This window comes from Lactuca serriola, chromosome 8 (genome assembly GCF_051521515.1).
Source record: "Lactuca serriola cultivar US96UC23 chromosome 8, Lser_US96UC23_V15, whole genome shotgun sequence".
Taxonomy (NCBI): Eukaryota; Viridiplantae; Streptophyta; class Magnoliopsida; order Asterales; family Asteraceae; genus Lactuca; species Lactuca serriola.
In genome coordinates, this window is record NC_136415.1 from 33,323,244 (window position 1) to 33,348,210 (window position 24,967).

The 24,967-nt window shown below is 36.1% G+C and overlaps 1 protein-coding gene across 2 annotated transcripts; it reads left to right on the plus strand.

The window, feature by feature from the left end:
- Positions 1-1,811: 1,811 nt before the first annotated feature.
- On the plus strand, positions 1,812-5,006 carry LOC145068877 (uncharacterized). Of its 2 annotated transcripts, none has more exons than XM_079015843.1 (4): positions 1,812-2,407; positions 3,997-4,073; positions 4,174-4,258; positions 4,344-5,006. In XM_079015843.1, exons 1-4 carry the CDS (start codon positions 2,324-2,326, stop codon positions 4,743-4,745), a joined length of 648 nt encoding a protein of 215 aa, XP_078871969.1. In that variant the 5' UTR covers positions 1,812-2,323; the 3' UTR covers positions 4,746-5,006. The 2 variants fall into 2 exon arrangements, with proteins under 2 accessions (XP_078871969.1, XP_078871970.1); XM_079015844.1 differs by lacking the exon at positions 1,812-2,407 and adding an exon at positions 2,887-3,052.
- Positions 5,007-24,967: the final 19,961 nt, after the last annotated feature.

Genomic DNA, 24,967 nt, shown 5'->3' on the forward strand with positions numbered 1-24,967 from the left:
TAACAACCTTATGTTATGATGTTTAACCGTATCGTGGTTACTTAATCCCTGCACCATGGTGACCATTTGACCTCATCCAATGGATGCATAAATGCTTGCCACGACGTGGTACTCTATCTCTACTAGCAACCTACTTTGGCTATCGCGTCGTGGTGCCCATGCACCGGGTGTAACATTCGAGTTTTGTTATGTTTCCTTTTTAGCCCTTAATGCAAAAATTGTTAACATATTGGTCATTGGCTAGTACGCGAGGCGTACTCTATGAGTACGCTTAGTGTACTAGCTCTTTGCTGGTCGCGGGCTTCACCCACGTATGTTGGGCGTACGTGGGAGTACGTTGGGCGAACGCATGGTTTGGACAAACCCTAATTTTTAGAGTTTTCACCTTATTTAAAGAACTTTAACAGCCTCTTGGACATTTTTGACCAACCTCCACCTCCCTTTACCCTGAAAACAAAACCCTATGTACATTCGGTGAGATTTAAGTTTGAAAGTGAACCAACAAACGATAGTTGGGAACCAACAAACTGTTATCTCCCGTCAGTGATAAGAAAGATAAAATATTCAGTGGAACTCATACTATAATATTTTAGAGAAAAATGAAACATTTACTTTTATTCTCCAAAAAAATACATTCTTTTTAGATATACTAGTAAAAATATGTGCGATATAGTAGTCAAAATCAATATGAAATAGTAATCAATTTCAACTAAAAAGTAGTGAACACTTAAACAAATTTACCCAAACCGTAGGTAAGGAGGGAAACTGTAGGTTTCGTGCCCTCACCTACGCTTTTGTTCTTCATGTTCATACAGACACAAAAACGTATTTATTTTGAGAGTGCACCGTATGTGACTAAATCACCTACACTTTTGTCAAAAAAAAATGATTTTTTATATGGAAACCCGAACAATAGATTTTTTCTGAAACAGTAGTTGTCTTTGATGGTCTACTTTTAGCTAATTGCAAATATTTGGCTATTAAATGAAAAGTAATTAGGTAATTTTGTTAATTTTGTCAAATTTTTCTCTATTTTAATCATAAACCTTTTAAGAATTTTTGCTAGTTATATATATATATATATATATATATATATATATATATATATATATATATATATATATATATATATATATATATATATATATATATATATGTTATTTTAGGTTAAACTTTTTTGTAGAACTAATTACTTGTTCATCAAAATCTTGTTTTTAGCTGTTAGTTTCCTTTTTTTATATGCTAAGTAAATTTATTTCAATAAATTTATTGTACAGTTTTTGTTTCGTCTCCTTTGTTTTAGTACTCGTGTAAATACACAAGTTCACAACTAACAACTTCCTCATCTACTATTTTCTTTGGTCAGTATGATACGATCATGACATCTACCTACTTGTATTATGTTGTTTTTAAGAGTCGAAGACACTAAAACACCGACGTCATTTATCTTCTTCTCAAAGTATGAACACCGTAAACTTTTTTTGTTCATGTTGCGCTCCTTTCCATTTTGGTTTCTTGAGTACATGTGATATACAATATCCAATAATTTGTATTCAGAAAACATGGTTTTTAGATCCGCATTAATTTCTCGGATTTTTATAAAAATTCAAAGATAGCCTAACGTACAAAAGTTAATATGACTGGCCTAAATTATTGAAGTTAAAACAGGAGGTAAAGTAAATTTACCTTATTCCTCAATAATAGTACAAGATAATAAATTGCAAAAAAACACATTGGACAAATACCCACTTGAAAATCGAGAGAGAGAGAGAGAAAGAGAGAATAAAAATATTTCTAATTTGAAGTTCCAAAACCCCTAAAAAAACCCTAGTGTGAAGTTGTGAACTCTCTCTCTCATCCCATCACCAGCACCAAGGCACAAAGTCCAGCCATATAGCCAAAGAGAGAGTAGTACACTGAGAAAAGCCTGCTGCTTTTTTGTTTTCTTTGATCAATCTTCTGCTATCCATCCATCCCTCCATTTATCAGCCTTTAATATCTCTGTGGTCTTGGGGTTTTAAAAGAAGCTCATTTAATCTCGTCAAACAAACTGATTTTAACCACAACAACACACAGAAAGAAAAAGAAAAAAAGAAAAGGGTTTCTTGTGGAGCCCTATTCATTTCCCCCCTTTGCACTTTGCAGTGTTCCTTTCTTTCTCTCCATCCATCCATTCTAGAGTGAGATAGAAACACGCACATATATACATACATACATACACATCATATATAGAGAGAGAAAGTGATAGATATAGAGAGAGAGAGAGAGGTGTTATACAGTAGTAGTAGCAGAAGTAGCATAAAAAGATAGAAATATATATATAATGCAGCAGCACCTGATGCAGATGCAGCCCATGATGGCCGCCTATTATCCCACTAACAGCGTTACTACTGATCATATTCAACAGGTTCTTCTTTAACTTCATGAGTTTTCATCCCTTTCTCACTTTCTATCTCTCTCACACACAACACACAGTGAATGAGCCAAGTTCTTTGTGTGTCTTGTTGTTGGGGTTTTCTGTTTAAACTTCCCTTTTCTGATCTTTTTTGTCTTCGCTTTTCTTTTTAGCTTTTACTTGCCTTTTCTTCTTTGTTTCTTCATCTGCAACAGGTTCCCTCCATATATATAACTTATATCACATGTCTGACTAAATATATATTTGTGTTCTTTACTCTTTACTCTTTTTTTTTCTTCTTTTTTATTTTTTTTCTTTCTGATTGGTGATTTTGTTCTTCATGTTTTCTTAGACACATTAAAAATTGAATTAGGGAAATGAAAAAAAAGAGAACATGATTTCTTTGAAAAAAGAAAGAAAAGAATAACACGAATCCCATGTTATTTCTTGTTAACTTGTTTAGAATTTATTCTTTAAATTAATACTTTGGCTTTTGGAATAAATTATATTACCTTCTTGGTAATCTGTGAGTTAAGATTCTGCATTAAACATTCTTTATTTTCATCAATATCTGTGCTTGTGCATGCTACTAGTAACTAGATTATAGTATTGGATGCGATACCCGATTGATTTATATGATGGCCTTTTGCTGTCCAGGTATGTTGCTAGCTTTTTCCATAAATTTCATTGAAAAAAATGTGATCATATAATATATACTTTTATGTATTATCTTCATTTCCAGTCTATGTTCGTATGACAAAATAAAGTAGATTCAAGACTGACAGTGATGCTAGAGCCTAGACCTAATATTTGACTTTAGAAAATTACCTAGCTAGGGCTAGTTGTATCCAGTTGTCATGTTCAAATCAATCTTTCATCTTCAGATGCCAAACCTTTTAACCATTTGGGATAAAGACGCAAAAGAATGAACATGTGAAAAGGGTTTTTGGCTTTAGATCTCCGATATTGTTTAGGGTTTTGTGTTTAAATGTTAGCGAATTTGGTCTTGTTAACAGTATATGTAAATGGTTACTAATGCATTTAGTTCGATCGATCCCCTAACTGTTTAGGCTTTGGGTGGTGAAAAAGATTCCATTTTTATTAGAGATAGGAAAAAAGGTTCCATTTTTATTGTGGATGGAAGACCAAATGTTACTCAAGATTGGGCAAAATAATTTAACCATGAGTCCATGACCCCATTAGGCAGTTGGCTAGCTAGTGTGCCCCATCTTGGATAGGGCAAAAGCCAAAAGGTTTCATTTTTATTGATCGAGAGCAAATAATGCAACAGTTGGAATAGGTACATTCCCCATCTTACGTAGGCCTAAATGTTTTTGTTTTCTTCAAGACAGATGTAACAATAATCACCCATACGGATGTGTGTTATATATATAGCCATTTTTTATTCTTCAACATGTATAAAATCTACTTCTCTTCATACAATTACAAGAATAGTAACTGTATAGAAAAATAGGAAACATGTGAATGGATCATATAATTAATACCCACAAGATCTTGACGTTTTCTTTGGGTAAAAGCTATATGTTCTTAATTTTTTTTTTGTTGGGTACTAAATTTTCATTCCATGTATATATGTGCAGTACCTCGATGAGAACAAATCACTGATTCTGAAAATTGTCGAGAGCCAAAACTCAGGGAAAATGACTGAATGTGCCGAGTGAGTTTTTCCATTTCTTTCATATATATGTATATGGTACATACGTTCATAAGTCTTTTACTTTGAATTAAGTTGTTTGAAATGGTTGTGATTATGGCAGAAATCAGGCGAAGCTTCAGAGGAACCTTATGTATCTTGCTGCTATTGCCGATTCTCAACCTCAGTCACCTGCTGTTCATTCTCAGGTACAAATTTGAAGAATTTCATCTTATATATATAATCGTGAATAGCGACTTTTAAAAAATTAACAATTATTAATTATATATGCAGTATCAGCTGGGAGGGATGATGCAACAGGGAGGAGGTCATTACATGCAGCAGCAGCATCAACAAGCAGCTCAACAAATGACACCACAAGCACTAATGGCTGCACGTTCCTCTATGCTCTACAACCAACAGCAGTACTCCTCACTACAGCAGCAGGACGCCATGCACAGCCACCTAGGAATGAACTCCGGTGGCGGACTTCATATGTTACAAAGCGACAGCACCAGTGCAGCTGGTGGCAGTGGTTCGCACCTTGGTATAGGAGGGTTCCCTGACTTCTCACGTAAGCAAGATCATAATAGTATTGGGCTTTCTGGATCCACCACTGAAGGACGTGGTGGTGGTGGTGGTGGAGATGGTGGTGAGTCGCTTTACTTGAAATCTGCTGATCATGAAGGTAACTGATCATGTTTGTTTGTTTAATTAGTCGTGTTGTGTTATAGCATATTATATTAAGTCTCTACTAGATTTTAGCTTCAGAAGTAGGTATGAAGAGTAGAAATCTGGAAAAATAAGTTGTTAAGCCGTTTATAAATGGATTTTGGTCATGTAGGGTAATTAACAACACCCTGAAACTTGAAACTTTTAGTGGTTTTATATATGTTTCTGGACACCATGGATTGTAGCTGCGTGTTTTGTTGTAAATTTGCAGGTCTTGTTGTGTTATTCATGTTTCTTGATTCACCTACTGCTTCAATTACATGTTTCAAAAACTCTTAACGTGATCATATTATTATATTATAAAACTACTGGAGATAAAAAAAAAAGACAAACGACTAAAGACCTGACATTCAATTCAACATTCAAGTATGTCTTTAATTTCATGCATACAATAATGAGAAAAGAAGCTATATATGTGTAGAATTGAAGAGAATATGGTAACACAACTATATATGGCTATCTGCTATCTCTTTCCAAGAGCGATTATATAAATCGTTTTGTGGGTTCGAGGATGTGGTGGTGATCATGGTGTCGGGCCTTGTAGATGTTGGGTTTGATGTTTGACCAGTGAAATGTTGAACAATTTGCTTGAATTGAAAAGCGTCTTTTGCTTCCAACATCACTGGGCTCGAGATATGCTTCACCTTGATGATATTCATGCCTTGATCGCAACTTTTTGCACCACAATCGCTTTTACTCATCTCCATAGTTGTTTTTGGGTGTGTGGGTGATAGATATTGATTATGGATCATTGGGTGTATACTATATATAGCATGACAGGAGAATCATAATTCGATAGAGGATGTCAGAATACTAGTATGTCAACACTTGTTAATGATTTCTTTTTTTCTATATGTAGACTATATATATATAATTACTAAGTCGCTTTTACGATTAATTTAGTCAAGTTGAAAAATTGTAACATGTTTCGATGTTATTTTATATATTTTAATTGTTGTATTATATTATAAGTTGATCAAGTTATAACTAAATGAAGAACTTAAAATTTGGTTTTATTCTATATAATAATATACACTACCAAACATGATTGTACGAGTAAAACACGTTGCTATTGGAATTAGCAGCCTACGTGAGAATAAACAGTGCAAGAACTTTGGCATGACATTTGATGTTGATACGTTCATTGAACCGATGCATTTTATGCTAAATGACTCATTCTTACTTTTTTCCTTTTCAAGTTAAAGAGTAAAGACCAATTTATCCTATTAATATAACTGTGTAGTATAATGCAAAGGATTACCAATTTTTTTATGCTTTGGGAAATTACTTCTTTGTTTGGAATAGATCATTCTAAAGACATTTCGGACTAATTTTATACCACATTAAAAATATTTTTTCGACCAAAAAATCATATTTCGGATTGGATTTTGGATAGAGAAAAGAACACTTTTAGAATTTCAAAAACAAGTCTAAAATATGATCAAAAGTTTGGGAATGTTATAGAAATGTTGTGTGTTTACTAATATAACTTTAAAAAAAACATAGCAAATAAGAAATATAAATGTAGTGATTTAAAATATAACAATTGATTGGATAAATTGTGATATTAGATACTTCGAAATGATTATTTCAAACATTATTAAATGCTTTAAAAAAAAGTCCATTGTATATTCCTAGCCATTGGGAATGACATAACATGAAATTCAAAATAATCATTTCTTCTTCTAAATGTCGTTTTCTCCACGTCTTCATTTTTCACCTTCAATTGATGGTACTTGAATCTCAAGTCCATCTTTGAGAAGAAATATCCTCTTTGATGTTGGTTAAAGTGAATGTCAATTCGATGAATTACAATCATCTCATTTAGTTCCTAGTAATCTATAAACATTCTTATTGTATTATCCTTTTTTTTACAAATAAGATTGGAGCTCCCAAAGACAAAGTATTCACTACACAAATCCCCTCTCCAACAATTATAGTAGTTGTATCATCAATTCTTTCATTTCGACTGGTGCCAAAGGGTAACATGGTTTTTGCAATTGGTGTTGTCCCCGACATTAAATCAATTCTAAACTCAACTTATCGTTCTACAGAAAAGCCTAGTGATTTGTCCTGGAAAACTTTGGGAAATTCAATCACCATAATGATATCACCGATAACTTTTATTTTTAGAGGAATCCATTATGCATGTTGAATAAGTATAACATACCTTAACGACACATTTTTTTGCCTTAAGGACATCCTACCTAATAAATGAAAATAATTTTGACACATGTCATTTTCTCATTAACTTGTATACATGTCATTTTTTGGTATTTTTGAATAATTGTTTTTTCCATTTTTTATTTTCTCATTTTTTTTATATTTTCTTAATTAACACATCATATTCGCACCTTAATTAATAATTGTCTTAATTGAAAATAATCAATAAATTACGATATTAGTATTCATATAGTATTTAATATGTTTCCTTTTAAATTTAAATTTTAAATTTCAAATCTAAAATTTCAAATTTAAATAAAATTTTATTTAAACTTTCATATTTAATTTTTTGTTTTATTAAACTCGTATAACATATGAGTCTCACACCTAGTTGATAATACGCGACACAATCACACAAATCTTCCTTTATCTTGTATATGATGAGAAGTTCGCCTTTGGGAAATTTACTTAAAACCATCTTTTTCTCAAGCATAACTCTTGATTTATAAGCGCTTACCCAATCCATTTCCAAAATAACATCAAACCCACCAAGTTGTATAGAAATTATATTAGCATTAAACTTTACTCCACTAGACACGACTGTGGTGATATGGTACCCTTTACTAGAACTAATTTCCTTGTATTAACAATTTCAATTAGGGGTGAGCAAAAACCGCACCGCAACTAAAATTAACCGCAAAATCCGCATAAACCGCAACCAATAAACCGCAACCGCAATAAAAACCGATGGTGAGGTTTTCTGTTTTTCAAAAACCGCAAATTTACCGTGCGGTGCGGTTATTAGTTTTCAAAAACCGCAAAAAGAAACCCGCGCCGCACCGCATATATTATATACAACTTTTTTTATTAATTATTAATATATTAAATATTAGAAATAAGACAAGTTTCATGAATGAAAATTTAATAAAATATTCGAACACAAAAGTATGGTTTTTATGTTTAACTTTGAAAAATGATGAAATTAGACAATTTTAAGAAATTTATTTTTAATTACTATTGATTTGACTTTTTCAATATATTAATTGTTTGTGATTTAAGTTAATTGTCTTATACATTATGGTTTTTTTTATTATTACAAGTAACATGTTTGAACTCTTAAAACAGTTTGAGCTCTAAATTGTGGTTAAAAACCACACAAATAACCGCACCAAATCAATGCGGTTAATAACCGCAACAAAACCGCACCGCAAAAATAACTGTCTAACCACACCGCAAAATAACCGCACCAAGCGGTTTTGAAAATGGATTAACCGCATTTGCGGTTAGTGGTGAAGTTTTGGCTAATAACTAGAGATGGCAACGGGGGCGGGGAACACAGGGGACCCCAATCCCCATCCCCATCGGGGAATATAAATAAACCCCCATCCCCACCCCCAACGAGGACTGGGGATCCCCAACGGAGAAATGGGGATTTTTTTTTCTCTTTTAACATGCAAACTTTTACGTAAGAAAAAACTCTATATTTCAATTTTACCAGTATAAGTCTAAAGATTTTATAAAATATATAAGTACCCATAAATTATAGAAAAAATATAAATAAATTTTCTACCAAATTTAAATACATACATCAAAAATCAAGTAAAAAAATTATCAGATTAATATTTAAGGTAAAATAGAACAACCAAAGAGAAAAATATATATATACACGAGTTTAAATTAGATAAAAGAAAAAATAAAAAAGTATAATTTCAATCAAGTAATTACTAATGAGTTAGGTTACTTAGCTCAAATTTTATGTATTATAAACTATACTATAAATATATGTTCTGTATTATTTTTATATATTAATATATGTCGGGGACGGGTCCAGGGTCGGGGATTAAGGGTATCCCCATCCCCATCCCCATCCCCACTTTTTTTATTCGGGTATTCCCCATCCCCGTCCCTATCCCGGGCAACCTGGGGGTTCCCCAGTCAAAACGGGTGCGGGTTTCGGGTTCCCCATTGGGTATGGGGATTTTTGCCATCCCTACTAATAACCGCACCGAACCGCACCGCACTCATCCCTAATTTCAACAACAATTCCTACTTGGCTTCCAAATATGTACTTATGGTACCCTTTACCAGAACTAATTTCCTTGTATTAACAATTTCAACAACAATTCCTACTTGGCTTCTAAATATGTACTTAATTAGGTGAATATCTGCGCGTTGCACATAATAAAACTATATAGTTAAATTTTTTGTGTATATATGTTAAAAATAATTGGGCATTAACTATAAAATAATAACTCTTACACTAAGTCAATATATAAATCTGCAATTATTTTGAACCATATTATGAAATATACATCTATCAAAATCATATCATTTAATAACATCTAACCACGATTTGCGTTTAAATAAAACTAAACATGATTTGATTTAATATTTTTTAATTTAACGTTATGATTGATTAATTTTGAAATCATTTATCTATTTTTTTCGATCATGATGATTAATTGATATATGAATCATTGTTTATAAATTAACACACTGTAATTTTCTTGAGAAAATTACAAATATAGCAAAATCTCTTAATTATTTTTTTTAAAAATGAAAAAAAAATAGTTTTTTTTTCTAAAACTAACCACTGACATCACAAATTATTAGCCACAATTGTGATTTCATACCCTCGAACTTGATTTCCTCTTTTTGGACTGTGATTTTCCCCCAATTTCGGCTCATGGGTCGGAAGCATGTTTTAAAAACCGGTTCAAAGCGGCTAGACCGGGAACTAGTGACGAGAGTGGTTCCACAACAACCAGTGTTATGCTAAGTTCTATACCAGATTGAACCGAAATGTTTTTTCAAAAACTGAGTCGAACTGGTGTGATAGAACCGGTAAAAAATCATTTGAACCCGTTTATTAGACTTAAATGGTTGAATTTTACTTAGTTCATTAAAAAACAATTAATTTCCAAAGAAAATTAAATAACTCGAGTGATCGGGTTATCTGGAATGTACACAACTCAAAGTCCTAGACATATCACTACTAGATGTAGACTAATAGTTGAACCGCAGAAACCGGTTATTATACCAATTTAACTAAAAACCCGGTTTTTAAAACATTGGTCGGAAGTATAAAATCCTCAAATTTTAGAAATACCTCTCATTTTCACACTTTCAGATTATACTGAGAGAAAATCGCATTCATGTTTTCTGTTTAAAAGAAATCTCATGTAGAAAACCAAAAATCTCACTTGTATTGTTCATTTGTGAAACTACAAGTACATGATGCACAATTTATGCGTCAGCAACTTGTACATGCATATTTTGCAACTTGTACATGTATAATAATATGGTTTATCTATAAATATACAAGTCATTGATGCATAGTATTTGTACATATAATTTTTTTTTTGCCAAAAATCTTCTCATTTTTAATATATGTTTGCCATATTCTTACGGTATGTGACTTCTAGAATTGTTTTTAATATTACCGGGGCATAAAAAATCTTTTTTTTGTAGTTAGATTAGAGGGAAATCGTAGATGTCCCTTGGCTATCTGCAATTTCAAGGGAAAAAACTTTAAAAAATGCATTTATACCTACATGTTATTTTCGGGCTATGAGCCGAAATTGGGGCCAAATCACTGCCCAGGAAGAGGAAATCAAAGCTATACGGTATGGTGTATGGGATATCTTCTAATTTTCAGAAAATAATTAAAACTTTTCTTTACGCTTTTAAAATCATTTATTTATATTTGCGGTAAATCCCAATACAAAAGTCATTTTGAAATATAATTGTTTGTTTCGAAAATGTTAAAACCCTAAGGATGTCATAAGCAATACAAATATATAAGTTACAGCATAAAGACCTGATGGTCCTGAATACTATAAGATGTTGTCTCTTAATCACTGGGGCATAAATTTTTTTTTGCCATATTCTTACCATTAGGACATTAAAAAAATAACCAAATTTCGTGAGGAAATCATAATTAGATCACATAAAATCATAGTTAGATTAAAGGGAAATCGTAGATGTCCCTTGGCTATCTGCCATTTCAAGAAAAAAAAACTTGAAAAAAAGGCATTTATACGTTATACCTACACCTTATTTTCGAGCTATGAGCCGAAATTGGGGCCAAATCACAGTCCAAGAAGAGGAAATCAAAGCTATACGGTATGGTGTATGTGACATCTTCTAATTTTCATAAAACAATTAAAACTTTTCTTTACGCTTTTAAAATCATTTATTTATGTTTGCAGTAAAATCCTTGTACAAAAGTCATTTTGAAATATAATTGTTCGTTTCCAAAATGTTAAAACCCGAAGGATGTCATAATCAATACAGATACATAAGTTACAACGTAAAGACCTGATGATCTTGAATACTATTACATACTGTCTCTTAATCACTCAGGATCCTAATCTAGTTCCAGTAGCTTATGTCTTGATATTTGTGATGCATATAAATTGAGTGGGTCAGGTTGGGAAACCTGATGAGATGCATATGGATTTTAATCCCACAATATTGATATGATAATATTCCTTAATTATTATGCCTACAAAACCAGTTGTTACCATATAATATCCATATAGGCTTAGATTCTTACATATCCATTCCTACAGATCCTCATAGATTCTAGCCCATGATTATCAGGGATAAATTTTCTCACTTGATGAACCGTTAAAAGGTTTGACTACTCAGTTAGGGGATTCCTTGGCCGGTGTAATCATAAAGGTATATAGGCTATCAGAGTATTTGATGAATATAGTATCCCGTTTCATTTACGTTTGTGAGTAATGATCTCACACTAGCAACGTAATTCACAAGACTGTCTAGAATGGTCAAGTAATGTCACCTACTCTGAGAGGTGATCAGACATAACATTACGCTTGTCTGATCTGGACCCATCATTTTTGGTCATCCATGGCGAATACTATAATATACTCTCATACGAAGCTATTGTACATCGACATCTAAAAGTGTCAGGGAACAGAACTTTACTCTTTGTTCCTAGTTTATGCACATTCTCCTAATGAGACTACCAAATCATATCAAACTTAATTGAACTAGGTATCTTCCATAAGTCTAAGTTTATACCTACACTAGATTACAGTGCCTATAACCATCTTCTAACACCAACTTTATTCTTGGGTGACACTAACTTATCTATAGTGTGTGTGTATGTGTCTATATATATATATATATATATATATATATATATATATATATATATATATATATATATTCTATACAAAGTGTTAGTTATTATTATTCATTTATCTTCTTAGCAATGCTACTTCTAATATTATTAAATAATGTTATCTATTCATCCTAACATAAAAATTAAACCATATTTGGTTCACACATAGCACAGTGTATATATATATATATATATATATATATATATATATATATATATATATATATATATATATAATCCATGCAATAAGCATATAATTCACATATGACTTTCAACAAATATTTAATACTTTAATTAATATATGTATTAAATAATGTTCATGAAAGGGACTATGAACTCACATGATATGAGTGGGTGACTGGTGATCTTGGGAGCGCTTCGCTTCAACACTTTTCCAAAAGACCTAGATGTACATAACACTAAGTCTTAGTCTAGATCCATAATACTGACGACTATAACATCGACAGTCTAGATTCCTCAATAATCCTAAGGTCTAACTCAAGATCTATCAAGTAAGGAATTACCATGTAGGATCATCTCGGAGGTAGGGTCTGTTTGGTATACAAAGTATACTGCTCGGAAATCTCACTTTAAACACCTCACTAAATCCAGCCTAGAATGTTTGGTATATAGAGTATACATTTTTAATTATTTTTGTTATTGATGTATTTTTTCAAATATTTATTATATTTGATTTTGAGGGGCCCTTTTTACTTCTCGTCCTGGGCCCAATATATGTTTGGATCGACCCTACATTCACATGGGTAGAAACAGACCCATTAGCTAAAATAGGTCGTTAGTTGAAATAGACTGTTGGGTTGAAACATACCTATCGACTGAAATAGGTCGTTGGTTAAAATAGATTGTTGGGTTGAAACATATTTTTTGGCTGAAATAGGTCCTTACTTGTATGGTATGTGGAGTTTTGGGGGAACTCACTAAGCTTTGTGCTTACTGTTTTAATTTTTAATGTTTCATGCACTTCTTATAGCAAGGGGAAGAGACAGACCTAATTGCATCGCATCCACTAGAGATTTTTGCACTATCTGTTTTGATGTTTTTCACTTTGATGTTTTGAAACCTATAACTTATTACTATGATTATCTTTAAGGAAATGGTATTTGAATGGTTTGATATATTTAAAAATAAAAAACTTACTCTATATTTTTTGGGATGTTACACGTTTGTATCGGAGCCTTGGTTTGGGGGATTCAAAGTAACACGAGGTGCGTCTAAAATCAAACTAAGGATTAATAAAACCTTTTAACAATAAAATGATTTTCTAAAAGGGTTTTATAAAGAAAATAGTGTGATGCATGCAATCAACCAAGGCTCAAGTAAGTGATTCCCAAAATACTCATACTTGTTGATATAATATATGTGTTACAATATGATATGTATGTTAGAAGCTAGAATAATGATATGCTTTGGGTTGCACGCTAGAACGTCTTCTTAGGAGAGATGCCTTTTATGCCTGATATGTGAATTGTTATGTAACACTCTATTCCAAATCGTTACCCATTTGGGCGTGGGTGATGAAATGTAGATGTTTCGGGCGTTTAGATTTGGATTTTGGAGCCAATGGGTATTTTAGTAAAATGGCAGCGGGCTTTTATGGAATTGGATTTTATGTTCGGGAAATATTATGGCAAGTATGAGTTCATAAAGGTGTAGAACTTCTCGATACCTTTTCATGGATATAAGGATGGTCAGAATCAAAGTTGTATCAAAGAAGTTATGGCCTTTGGAATAAGTTAGGGATTGAGGGAAAACCCTAGTACACGGGGCGTACCAAGGGAGTACGCGGAACATACTTATGCGAAGGTAGTTATGTCATGTGTAATAAGGAGTACGCTTAGCGCACTGCAAGGTTGAGATCGGGGTGCGAGACCTCGTACGTTGGGCGTACGAGGAGTACGATGGGCCTATGAGGGTTAGTGAGAAACCCTAGATTTTCGTATTGTACCATATAAAAAGCTTTATGTTAGCCTCTTTTGTTCATTTCTAAGCCAACCTCCATACCCTAAAAACCCTAAATCGACCTTATAGCCTCTTGGTGGTGTTCTTGAGCTATTGGAAGGCTTTGGTGCACATTTTTCCCATGGGAAGGAAATAAGAGAAGCTTGAAGCTGTTTGGCTTTTGTGGAGAGAATTTGGATCCAGAATCATCATCTTGTGGGGAAGCTTTTTGAGGTATCAAGTTTTCATCTTGGCTTGTATATATATATATATATATATATATATATATATATATATATATATATATATATATATAGATCTCTTCTTGGTTAGTTTGTTGTTATTTTCGTCTCCTTTTAGGGTCTATGGATGAGTTGGGTTGTTTAAGGGCTTGTTCTTTCAGATCTGGCTTTGTTTTGGTATCCTTGAGCATAAAGGTGCATGCTTTATGTGAAGATTGGTGTCATGAATGCTTTAAATCATCTAATAAGTCCCTTTTAAGCTTAAGATATTCATTTAGTCATGTATGGACGTAAAGTTGGCAACTTTACGTGATAATCTAGCTCAAGGAAGTCAGATATGTTTTTTGGAGCTTTGTCTTAACGGGTTAAGTGAAAAATCAATTTTGGGATGAATAGGGTGAGTACGTTGGGCGTACAAGCAGGTACGCTTAGCATACAATCCTCCAAGCGAGTAGGTTGCGCGTATGTGCTTGTATGCCCCGCGTACTCGGTCTGATTGGGCCTTGTATGTTTAGGCTTCGGATTGGGCTATCTTTTGGGCTTGGTTGCTTGGGGCTTTGTTGGGCCATATGAGAATATATGTTTTAGATTAGGGAAAAGTTAATGAGCTTTAGGGTAAGGCCCATGTAAGCATTTGGGCCCAGTTTTTAAAATTGGGCCATAAGTGGGCTTTGGATGATTATTTGGTTTGTAGGCCTTTATGGTTGTGAGTTTGGGCCTTAGTCTTGGACCAAACTAGATGAGGGGTAAAATGGTCTTTTTAACCCATATTTGCATGGAAGACTAGGAGGTGGCTCCTGGAACTTGTTTGTAAGACCCACAGTTTTGGTCCCCGACTTGGAAATAAAAGACCAGGATACGGCTCGTATCATAATGGCAAGACTATGGTTGGCATATAGAGCCTCCTATTGAATGTTGGATATGTATTTTATGTTTGACTTGTATGTTATTTGGTATTTGAGGAAATCGCTAAGCTTTGTGCTTAAAGTTTTTGGTTTATGGTTTCAGGTACCTCCGATTCGTAATGGAAGGACCCGGCTTAATCGTAGCACATACACCCATGTTTTCTGCAACTCGTGATTTTAGGAATGTACTCTGATAATTGTTTTTATTTGAAATACTTCTAAATGTTTGAATAAAGGATAAATGAGTGTTTTGATTATATTAAAAATGAAATTTTTATCCTGTGATTTTTGGGACGTTACAAGTTTTTATTAGAGCCTTGGTTTGAGGGATTCGGGCATACTCTTGGGTATGGCTGGACTCAAACTGAGGGTTTGGTGAAAATTTTCATAAAATAAATGTTTTATTAAAAAGGGTTTTTAATCAAAGAAAGGGGTGTGATGCGTGCAATCAGACGAGCTCAAGTAAGTGGTTCCCAGAATACTAATACATGTTTATTATGATATATGATATGATAATGTGAATTGCATTCTAGATTAGGGCTAAGGATCTGCTCAGGATTTCATGATACGAGAGATGCCTTTATATGTCTGATTGTATGAGCTTTTAGAATTGCATGCTAGTATGGTTTCCAGATAAGTGGATATAATGGCTTGATTAGTGTATGCTGGTTAGGTTTTCCATTGTCTGAATATTGCTTGCTTTGTGCTTTATGGGACTCTTAGTGATGTGAATTGGCTGCTAAGTAAATATGTTAAGTCACATGTGGCACATGTTAAATAATCTCAGAGTGATGGATTTGACCCTATTGCGCAACTCTTGTTTGAGTCCAACCGTTTTAGGGTTGAGTCTTTTACTCTAAGGATTATTTTATCTCTATTTCATGTGACTATATTCACGAGGTAGCTAGTTGACATTGGTGGGAATCTTTCAGCAGCTGAGGGCTAGGTGCAGTCAGGAACCTAGGAGAGCCTAGGAAGTGCTTCAGTGTGTTTAGTTATGTTGTTTAGTGAGTTTTTGGTGCATCAGTTTGAGAAGGTGACTTAGAGGATTCGGGATGATTCTTGAGGAAAGTATGGATAGGTGTGGAAGGTAGTATTGGGCCTGTTGTACTGAAAGCACATCATCCATAATGAAATCGGGGAGAGTCCTCGAGAATCTAAGAAGCTTGTGGGAGGAGGATTTAGGGGTATGTTCTGATAATTTGCATGTTGTATTTCAGTTTGGTGATGATCACTCAGGAAGGAGGTTCTATTTCTAGTTCCGAATCAGGTGTAGGTACTGATCCGATTAGCGAGCAGATGCAGGAGTTCATCTCATCGGAAATTACCCGCGGTAATTTGGAGCAGACTCCTGTGATCTTTGGTTCAGTCAAGGAGGGGATTCTGGAGATTTTGGATGAGCATTTGGGCGTGTTCCGTGTTGAGGTTATGGCTATTGTTGGATCTCTCACTCTTTCTTTCTGTTAGTTTCGTGCTTGTGGATCTCCCACGTTCTTTGGGGAAAAGGACCCCATTTCCAGTAAGAGATGGTTAGCAGATATGGCTAACGCGTTCATGACGAGTTTCTGCCCCGAGGAGGTGAAGGTCAAATATGTTTCCTGCCTTTTGAAGGATATGGCATGTGATTGGTGGGAGGAGGTAGGACGTGAGGTCGGTGATGAAACAGTTGATGTTATGTCATGGGATGATTTTTCGACCAGGTGTGAGAACAAGGATATGATGCACAGGGACAAGGTTTGAAAACTCAAACCTTGAGTTAATGATTACGATCAATGTCTGATTGTAATTATATGTTCCAGTCAAGTCTGGAAATACTAGTCGAGACGTGAAGTGAGAATTCACCAAAGTACTCAAGTCATAAATGAAGAACTAAGAATATAATCAAAGTAAAGACAATAAATGGATTAGAAGAATGTTTAAAAAGAGTTTGATTTGAGAGAAAAGTGGAAGTGAAGTAAATGTAAATTTAACTATCTTTGGAGCAACAACCCATTATATTGTTGTCATTAAACTACTCCTTATATAGAAAAAGGATTGACATCGTACAGACTGAGATTTATACAAAGGAATGGATAATCGCACTACTTCTGACACTTTGATTATCCAAATTGACAAAAATACTTAGTCTTATGTAAAGTTACATCATAGAACAGATAAGAATAATAAATGCATGATCAGACATTTAGTCTTGGATTATTTCTTCATTTTGGAACAACTTCACATCGGACACAAACTCCACCTCTAACCACAAGCTTATCTCGTACCTTTCCACATCTCAGACTTAAGACTGACTTTGGATCTTCATAGTATGATTGCTAGAGGTTCATTTTCATGTTCCAACACCAGGTTTTGATATGAGTTTGCACTGATGATTGAGGTGCAGTAATTGGAGCAAGAGTTTCAGGATCTCCGCCAAACTTTAGAGACTATGGCAGAGATCACTGCCAAGTTCCAAGAGAGGGATTTAATGGTTCTGCAGCATGCAACAGATGAGGAAGTGAAGAATGTGAGGTATCATGATATGTTGCGGGATGACATCAGGGAGTTTGTGTGCATTTCAGGGTGCAAGACCCTGAATGATATGATTTCTAGATCCCGAGGGCGGGAGATTGATTTGGAGAACCTAGGGAAGAGGGTGCCATATTAGGTGTAGGTAGTGAAGGATCCCAGGAAGAAACCCAAGACTTTAGACCAACGATTAAGGGGCCAGTAGGGACGAGGTCAATGCAGCCCGTGCGAGAAACTACACGATGGGGTTTGTCGTTCCAAGGGCTTGGGCCGCTATAAGTGTGGTAGGGTTGGTCATGTCATCATGGATTTCCCTCAGGGGGCAAGCCCGTTATGTTTTCACTGCAACCAGGTGGGCCACAAGAAGTCTGATTGTCCAATGATGAGGGGAGGATCAGTGAGTGCACCTGATCCGGCTACTTTGAGGATTATTGATGGTCGTGAGTGTAGGGTTGGAGCCCCAGTAGAGAGGATTCGGGCATTGCAGTGTCACACAGCAGAGGTCAGGACTCCAGTAGGCGATATTGCGATATGTTATCTTTTGCTTTCTTTTCGGTTATTATCAATATTTATGATGTTTGGAAAATTTGTATCGGTTTGGGTTAGTGTCATTTGTGGTTTAATTATCGGTTATTGATTGAGGTGTATAATTAAATTGTTATTTGCCAATTGCATGCCAATAATCATTAGTGGGTTAGAAGGGGTTGCCTTTTTTAGCGGGTTTCAGTATGTTCGATTGTTATTCTGGTTCTTAGTCGAGATCGGTTCAGGTGTATTGTTTGGAATTTTTATGGTTAAGTTCAAAGGGTTAGTTCTCCGGTATCGTTAGGGTTCCGTGGTATTAGATCTTGTGCTTGATTGGCCACTGGGAGTGCCAAGGGAAGTGGTATACTGCTAAAGTTTTGGGTGTTTTCATTAGTATATATATGTTGTAATTTTGGAGAGTGTTCATCTAGTCTTCAATGGTTGTGCAGTTTTCGGGTTTAGCTAGTAGTGGAGCACTAGCATGGGTAAGCGCAGGTTCTCGACGGTTCAATCATAAGGGGTAAGAAGGATTGGGAATCCTTCAAACCTTCTGTGATGGAAGAGCATCGTCGAATCAAGTGGGGGAGAACCGTCAGATATCCAGGAGCGGAATCAGGCATGAAACTAGGATGAGTTTCATATACCCTTCAGGGAGGAAGGCGGATCGAGTAGTCGTCTGGATTGAGGATTGTACGAGTTGGGAGTTCGGGAAATTTCCCAACAGTTGGTTAGCTCCTTCTTGGTGATGGATAGCAAGCTTTTAGTAGACCCAGGTTGGGTATTCCAGTCATGACTCGAGTTCTGATAGGGTGCTCGGTTGAGTGCCTATTCGACTTTGGATGTGTTCGGATTGATAGATGAGCGGTAAGGCCATGGTTGGTGATAATGGTAGTTAGTGTGGAAGTGTTGTAAGACTGCGGGGTGGCCCGTAACATTTACTAGTTGTCAATTAGTGTGGAAGTGTTGTCAGACTGCGGGGTGGCCTGTAGCATTCACTAGTTAACAGTTAGTGTGGGAATGTTGTAAGATTGCGGGGTGGCCTGTAGCATTCACTGGTCCCTATGCAGCGGTGAAGGTGTGGCAAATCTGTGATTGGTCACAGATTTCTTCAGATGGTTAGGACCAGAGTGGGTCAGCTCGTAAGACTGTGGGAGGGACACAACATTTTGGAATTAGGAAATGGTAGGTCGTTGGAGACCGGGTATGATATGAGACTACAGTTTATCATGTAACATTCATCTAATCATTGGATTTAGTGGCGAGATTGTATGGGACATTATCTCCAGATGAGATTTTCTATCGAGTGTCGTGTGGGGCGACTTTGTGTGTGTCTTTTGACTCAACAACCGGGTAGGATTCTGGTGTTCCACTTAGTTGGCAGGTGAGTTGGGACCAGGGAGGTCTTTGATGCTTTTAGAAAGCAGCTGAGGAGCAACAAGATAAGTCGGGGCAGACTCAATGATTTGGGATTTGTGAGTGGAGTCGCTCATTATTCGAGACATATGGTAAGTGCTTGCGGTTGGATTAAATAATCTCAAAGTGGTTGATTTGACCCTTTTTCCTAGCTCTCGTTTGATTCTAACAGTTGCAGGGATAAATCATCTACTCGAAGGATTATCTGAGCCTTCTGTCAAGTATAAGTGTTCTATATTAGTATATGGTAAGTGATTTTGGTTTCCCCATGGAATCCTTAAAGGTTGGAAGTGTTTTGTTTTGTATTGAATTCAATGTAGAATTGGCACGGTAGTGGTTCAGCGTGGGCGGTCTGTCGGGTAGTCAGACAAATTTGAGATTTTGGGTTTCAGGAAAGGTAGAAGTGGTTTTCTGTAAGGATTTAAGGTTTGTTCTTCTTCAGTTTTGGTGAGTTTTTCTTGGGTTGGTTTCGGTTGCCTTGGGAATGCTGTGGTATTCTGAGGATTATAGTCGTGTTGCTCAGGTTGTTTGGCATGTTGGGAAAGGTAAGGACCAATTTTGAGGACAAAATCTAATTTAAGTGGGGGAGAGTTGTAACGCCATGTTCTGAATCGTTACCTATTTGGGTGTGGGTGATGAAATGTAGATGTTTCGAGCGTTCATATTTGGATTTTGGAACCAAGGGGTATTTTGGTAAAATGGCAGCGGGCTTTTATGGAATTGGATTTTTTGTTCGGGAAACATTATGGAAAGTATGAGTTCATAAAGGTGTAGAGCTTATCGATACCTTTTCATGGATATAAGGATGGTCAGAATCGGAGTTGTATCAAAGGAGTTATGGCTTTCGGAATAAGTTATGGATTGAGGGAAAACCCTATTACGCGAGGCGTACCAAGGGAGTACTCGGGGTGTAATTATGCGAAGGGAGTTACGCCATGCATAATGAGGAGTACGCTTAGTGTACTGCGAGGTTGGGATCGGGGTGCGAGACCTCGTACGCTGCGAGTACGAGGAGTATGCGGGGTGTATGAGGAGTACGATGGGCGTACGAGGGTTAGTGTGAAACCCCAAATTTTCATATTGTACCCTATAAAAGATTTATGTTAGCCTCTTTTGTTCATTTCTAAGCCAGCCTCCATACCCTAAAAACCTTAAATCGACCTTGTAGCCTCTTGGTGGTGTTCTTGAGCTTTTGGAAGGCTTTGGTGCACATTTTTCCCATGGGAAGGAAATAAGAGAAGCTTGAAGTTGTTTGGCTTTTGTGAAGAGGATTTGGATCTATAATCATCATTTTGTGGGGAAGCTTTTTGAGGTATCAAGTTTTCATCTTGGCTTGTATATATATAGATCTCTTCTTGGTTAGTTTGTTGTGATTTTCGTCTGCTTTTAGGTTCTATGGATGAGTTGGGTTGTTTAAGCGCTTGTGCTTTCAGATCTGTCTTTGTTTTGGTATCCTTGAGCATAAAGGTGCAAGCTTTATGTGAAGATTGGTGTCATGCATGCTTTAAGTCATCTAATAAGTCCCTTTTAAGCTTAAGAGCTTCATTTAGTCATGTATGGACGTAAAGTTGGCAACTTTACATGATAATCTAGCTCAAGGAAGTCAGATCTATGTTTTGGAGCTTTGTCTTAATGGATTAAGTGAAAAATCAAGTTTGGGATAAATAGGGTGAGTACATTGTGCGTACAAGTAGATACACTTAGCATATAAGCCTCCAAGTGAGTACGTTTCACATATGTGCTTGTACGCCCGTGTACTCGTTCTGATTGGGCCTTGTATGTTTGGGCTTGGTTGCTTAGGGATTTGTTGGGCCATCTGAGAATATGTGTTTTGGATTAGGGAAAAGTTAATGGACTTTAGGGTAAGGCCCGTGTAAGGATTTGGGCCAAATTTGGAAAATTTGGGCCATAAGTGGGCTTTAGATGATTATTTGGTTTGTAGGCCTTTATGTGTGTGAGTGTGATGAGGGTTAAAATGGTCTTTTTACCCCATGTTTGGATCGTTGGATTTGGATTGGAACCCAATTGTTAATTGGGTATTATTTTTTTGATAGTGCGGAGATTTTAGCAGATCAGTAGTCAGAGATTTATTTGTGGGTTCAGTTGTTGAGGTGAGTCTCCTCACTGTACTATGGGTTGAAGGCACCAATGCCAGACCATTTGGTTTATGTATTATATGAGGACCAGGGGATGGCCCTTGGCATTTGCATGAAAGACCCGGAGGTGGCTCCTGGCAGATCTGTATGCAAGACCAGAGTTTGGACTCTAGCAGTTAAGTAGATAAGTAGATGTAGATTATATGTTATTTGTCTTTGTGATGCTTGCATGGAAGACCAGGAGGTGGCTCATGGCACTTGTCTACAAGAACCTAGGTTTTGGTCGCCGACTTGGCAAAGAAAGACCATGATACGACTCGTGGCATAATGGAAAGACTGTGGTTGGCACATAGTACCTCCTATTGAATGTTGGATATGCATGTTATGTTTGCCTCATATGTTATGTATGGTATGTGGTATTTAGGGAACTTACTAAGTTTTGTGCTTACAGTTTGTGGTTTATGGTTTCCGGTACATCAGGTTCGAAAGGGAAGGGTTCGGCTTGATCACAGCGCATACACCCATGTTTTTTGCCGATAATTGTTTTTATTTGAAATACTTCTAAGTGTTTGATTAAAGGATAAATGATTGTTTTGATTATATTAAAAATCAAAATTTTATCATGTGATTTTTGGTACATTACATGTTTGAGATGCATGATGGTGTGTAGGCTAAGGGTCTTCAAGAATCGCATGTTACAATTGCCTGGTCTTTATGATGTCTTGTTGCTTATTGGATTTGTTGCTCGAATCTTGCTTTCTTTGTGTAATGTGAAACATATATTGATATTAATTAACTATTAAGCAAATAATTTATGTTGCATGCCATAAAGATTGAATAGTTTTAGAATGCTTGATTTGGCCCTATTATGCTGCTCTTGTTTGAGTCCAACCGTTGTAGTGCATAATCTTTCAGTCGAAGGACTGTTTAATTTTTGTTGCATGTAATTGTATTCGTAAGATAGTTAGTTGACATTGGTAGAAGTTTCTTCCACATCTGATATCAGGGTGGGGTGAGAATTCCTAGTGCCCTAGGAAGAATGTTAGAGTGTGATAGTTTGGGCACCTGCGTGAGAGAAATCCTAGTGGGAGAATCTAGGATGATTAGCAGTGTGTACTCATCCAATCGCGGGTATATGTGATTAGATATGTTGGTTGCGGTCATGAGTAGTAACTTGGGAACTTTGGGACAATTATTGGGACGAGTATGAATATGTGTGGAAGTAGTATGGGCCTAATACTACCAGAAACACATGAATTGTACGGGGACCATAAAGAGTTCAAAAGGTTACTTAGGAATTGGATTAGGATAAATATCATGGTTTGGAACCAAGATTCATTGCAACGTGTTTTCGTCTTTATCAATTCGTGGGAAGGCGAAGGTGGGATTGTACACATACATCAACAATTGTATGATTCGAGATCCCGTGTTGTTTTTCCGTATAACTCCGATAACGAATTATGGTTCCGGATCTGGCCTAAGTGTCCATAATGGAGCGGGCTTGGGTGATGCGGACCCATATGTTTTGGTAGCTTCTAAAGTTTCTAGGGCCCTGCCCAAGGTGGCACAACCAATGGTTTCAAGACTCAAGGAGGAGATGATTGAGATGATCGAGAAAATGATAGCATTCATTGTGAACGCTGATCGATTGAGGATTAGAGACGTCACTTGCTGTGATATGGTAGTGTATCGTCCTCCCGCCTCCTAGGTAGGGTCCATGTCAGCGGAGGAGTCTACGACTTGACGTGGGAAGGAGCAGGTGTAGATTTTGACTCCACTAGTATCAAAGAGGTTCAAGACTATTGATTCATAATCTTCTATGATAAGGGGCTATCTTCATTGCGTTGGGTGTGGGAGAGGTCATGGGGGTACCTGTCGAGTGGTTTTGACTTTGTGTTTTAGATGTGGGTAAGAGGGTGATTTCAGTCGAGACTGCAAGCAATAAGAGAAGAAAATACGCTTCATTTGCAATCGGTCGGGTCACATTGTAACATCCCAAAAATACTAAGTAAAATTTTTTTTTTTAAAACACCCAAATCATATAAACATTGTTCACAAACCCAAATAGAGTAAAATGTATCTCTCAAACATCAGAGTAAATCAAAATGGATAATATTGAAATAACTCCATGGGAGCTAGAAGTTCATACATGATTACCAAAACTACAACAAATCCTAGATCCAAAAGATATAATGTCCAAGGGACTATGGAGATCCATATAGTTGCAAATTTTATCTCTTATAACCATTATAACTCCATTATTGAGGCAAATCATGACACTAAACCTAGATCTAAGAATAGGACCTCAAAAAGGTGAAAGCTTGAGGATTTACAATGAGTATAGAATATGCACAAGGATGGAGATGGATTTTTTTCTAGATCAATGCACCAAACTCTTTTCTTATTCCTTCAAGAACACCAAAACTTGCAAAATGAACTCCAAAAGCTTCAAGGAGGATAGGTTTTGCTCAAGGTTATATTTAGGAGGTGATGGAGGTTGAGGGTGGAGCAAACCCTAGCCATCACTTCCTTTAAATAGGTCCTAAGCCCAAAAAATTAAGGTTTTCCCATGCCCATATGCCACGTCGTGGTGATACCTTCACCACATTGTAGCCATCCAAAAACTCAAATATTACTCTAAAAATCCATACCTCAAAGATCCGGATGTTACAACTCTCCGAACTTTAATCAAACTTCATCCTTGAAGTGCTATTCTGCAAATATCTCAGGTTAATGCTCCATCATTTCTTCCCCGGGTTCCCAAGTCCACTCAAAACACTTACGGTGCTGCCATTATACCTTCACCAAGCACAGTACCTTGTTGTGCAATGTCTTTATCTTCCTAACAAGGATTGAAACTAGTCGCTCTACATAATTTAGGTGCTCATCAAGCTCAATTTTGTCAAAGGGAACCATGATGAAATCATCAGCCAAACACTTCCGCAAACGGGAGACATGAATGGTGTTATGAATCTGGCTAAGCTCGATAGGTAAATCCAATTGGTAAGCAACTACATTGGCCTCAACCTGTGGCCCCTTAATAAAATCCAACAAGGATGAAGTGATATTCATCCATAAACATACATACCAAATAGGCATACTAGTCGCCTTGCAACTCAGAGCATCAGCCACTACATTGGCCTTCCCAAGATGATACAATATCTCGTAGTCATAATCCTTCACCACATTGAACCATTTGCGCTATCTCATATTTAGGTTTGGT

What these genes read in the sequence shown, in the direction of transcription:
- LOC145068877 (XM_079015843.1), top strand. Translation starts at nt 2,324, where the DNA reads ATGCAGCAGCACCTGATGCAGATGCAGCCCATGATGGCCGCCTATTAT. An exon ending in CTACTGATCATATTCAACAG is followed by an intron (nt 2,408 to 3,996) that starts GTTCTTCTTTAA and finishes ATATATGTGCAG; the next exon opens with TACCTCGATGAGAACAAATC. An exon ending in AAAATGACTGAATGTGCCGA is followed by an intron (nt 4,074 to 4,173) that starts GTGAGTTTTTCC and finishes TGATTATGGCAG; the next exon opens with AAATCAGGCGAAGCTTCAGA.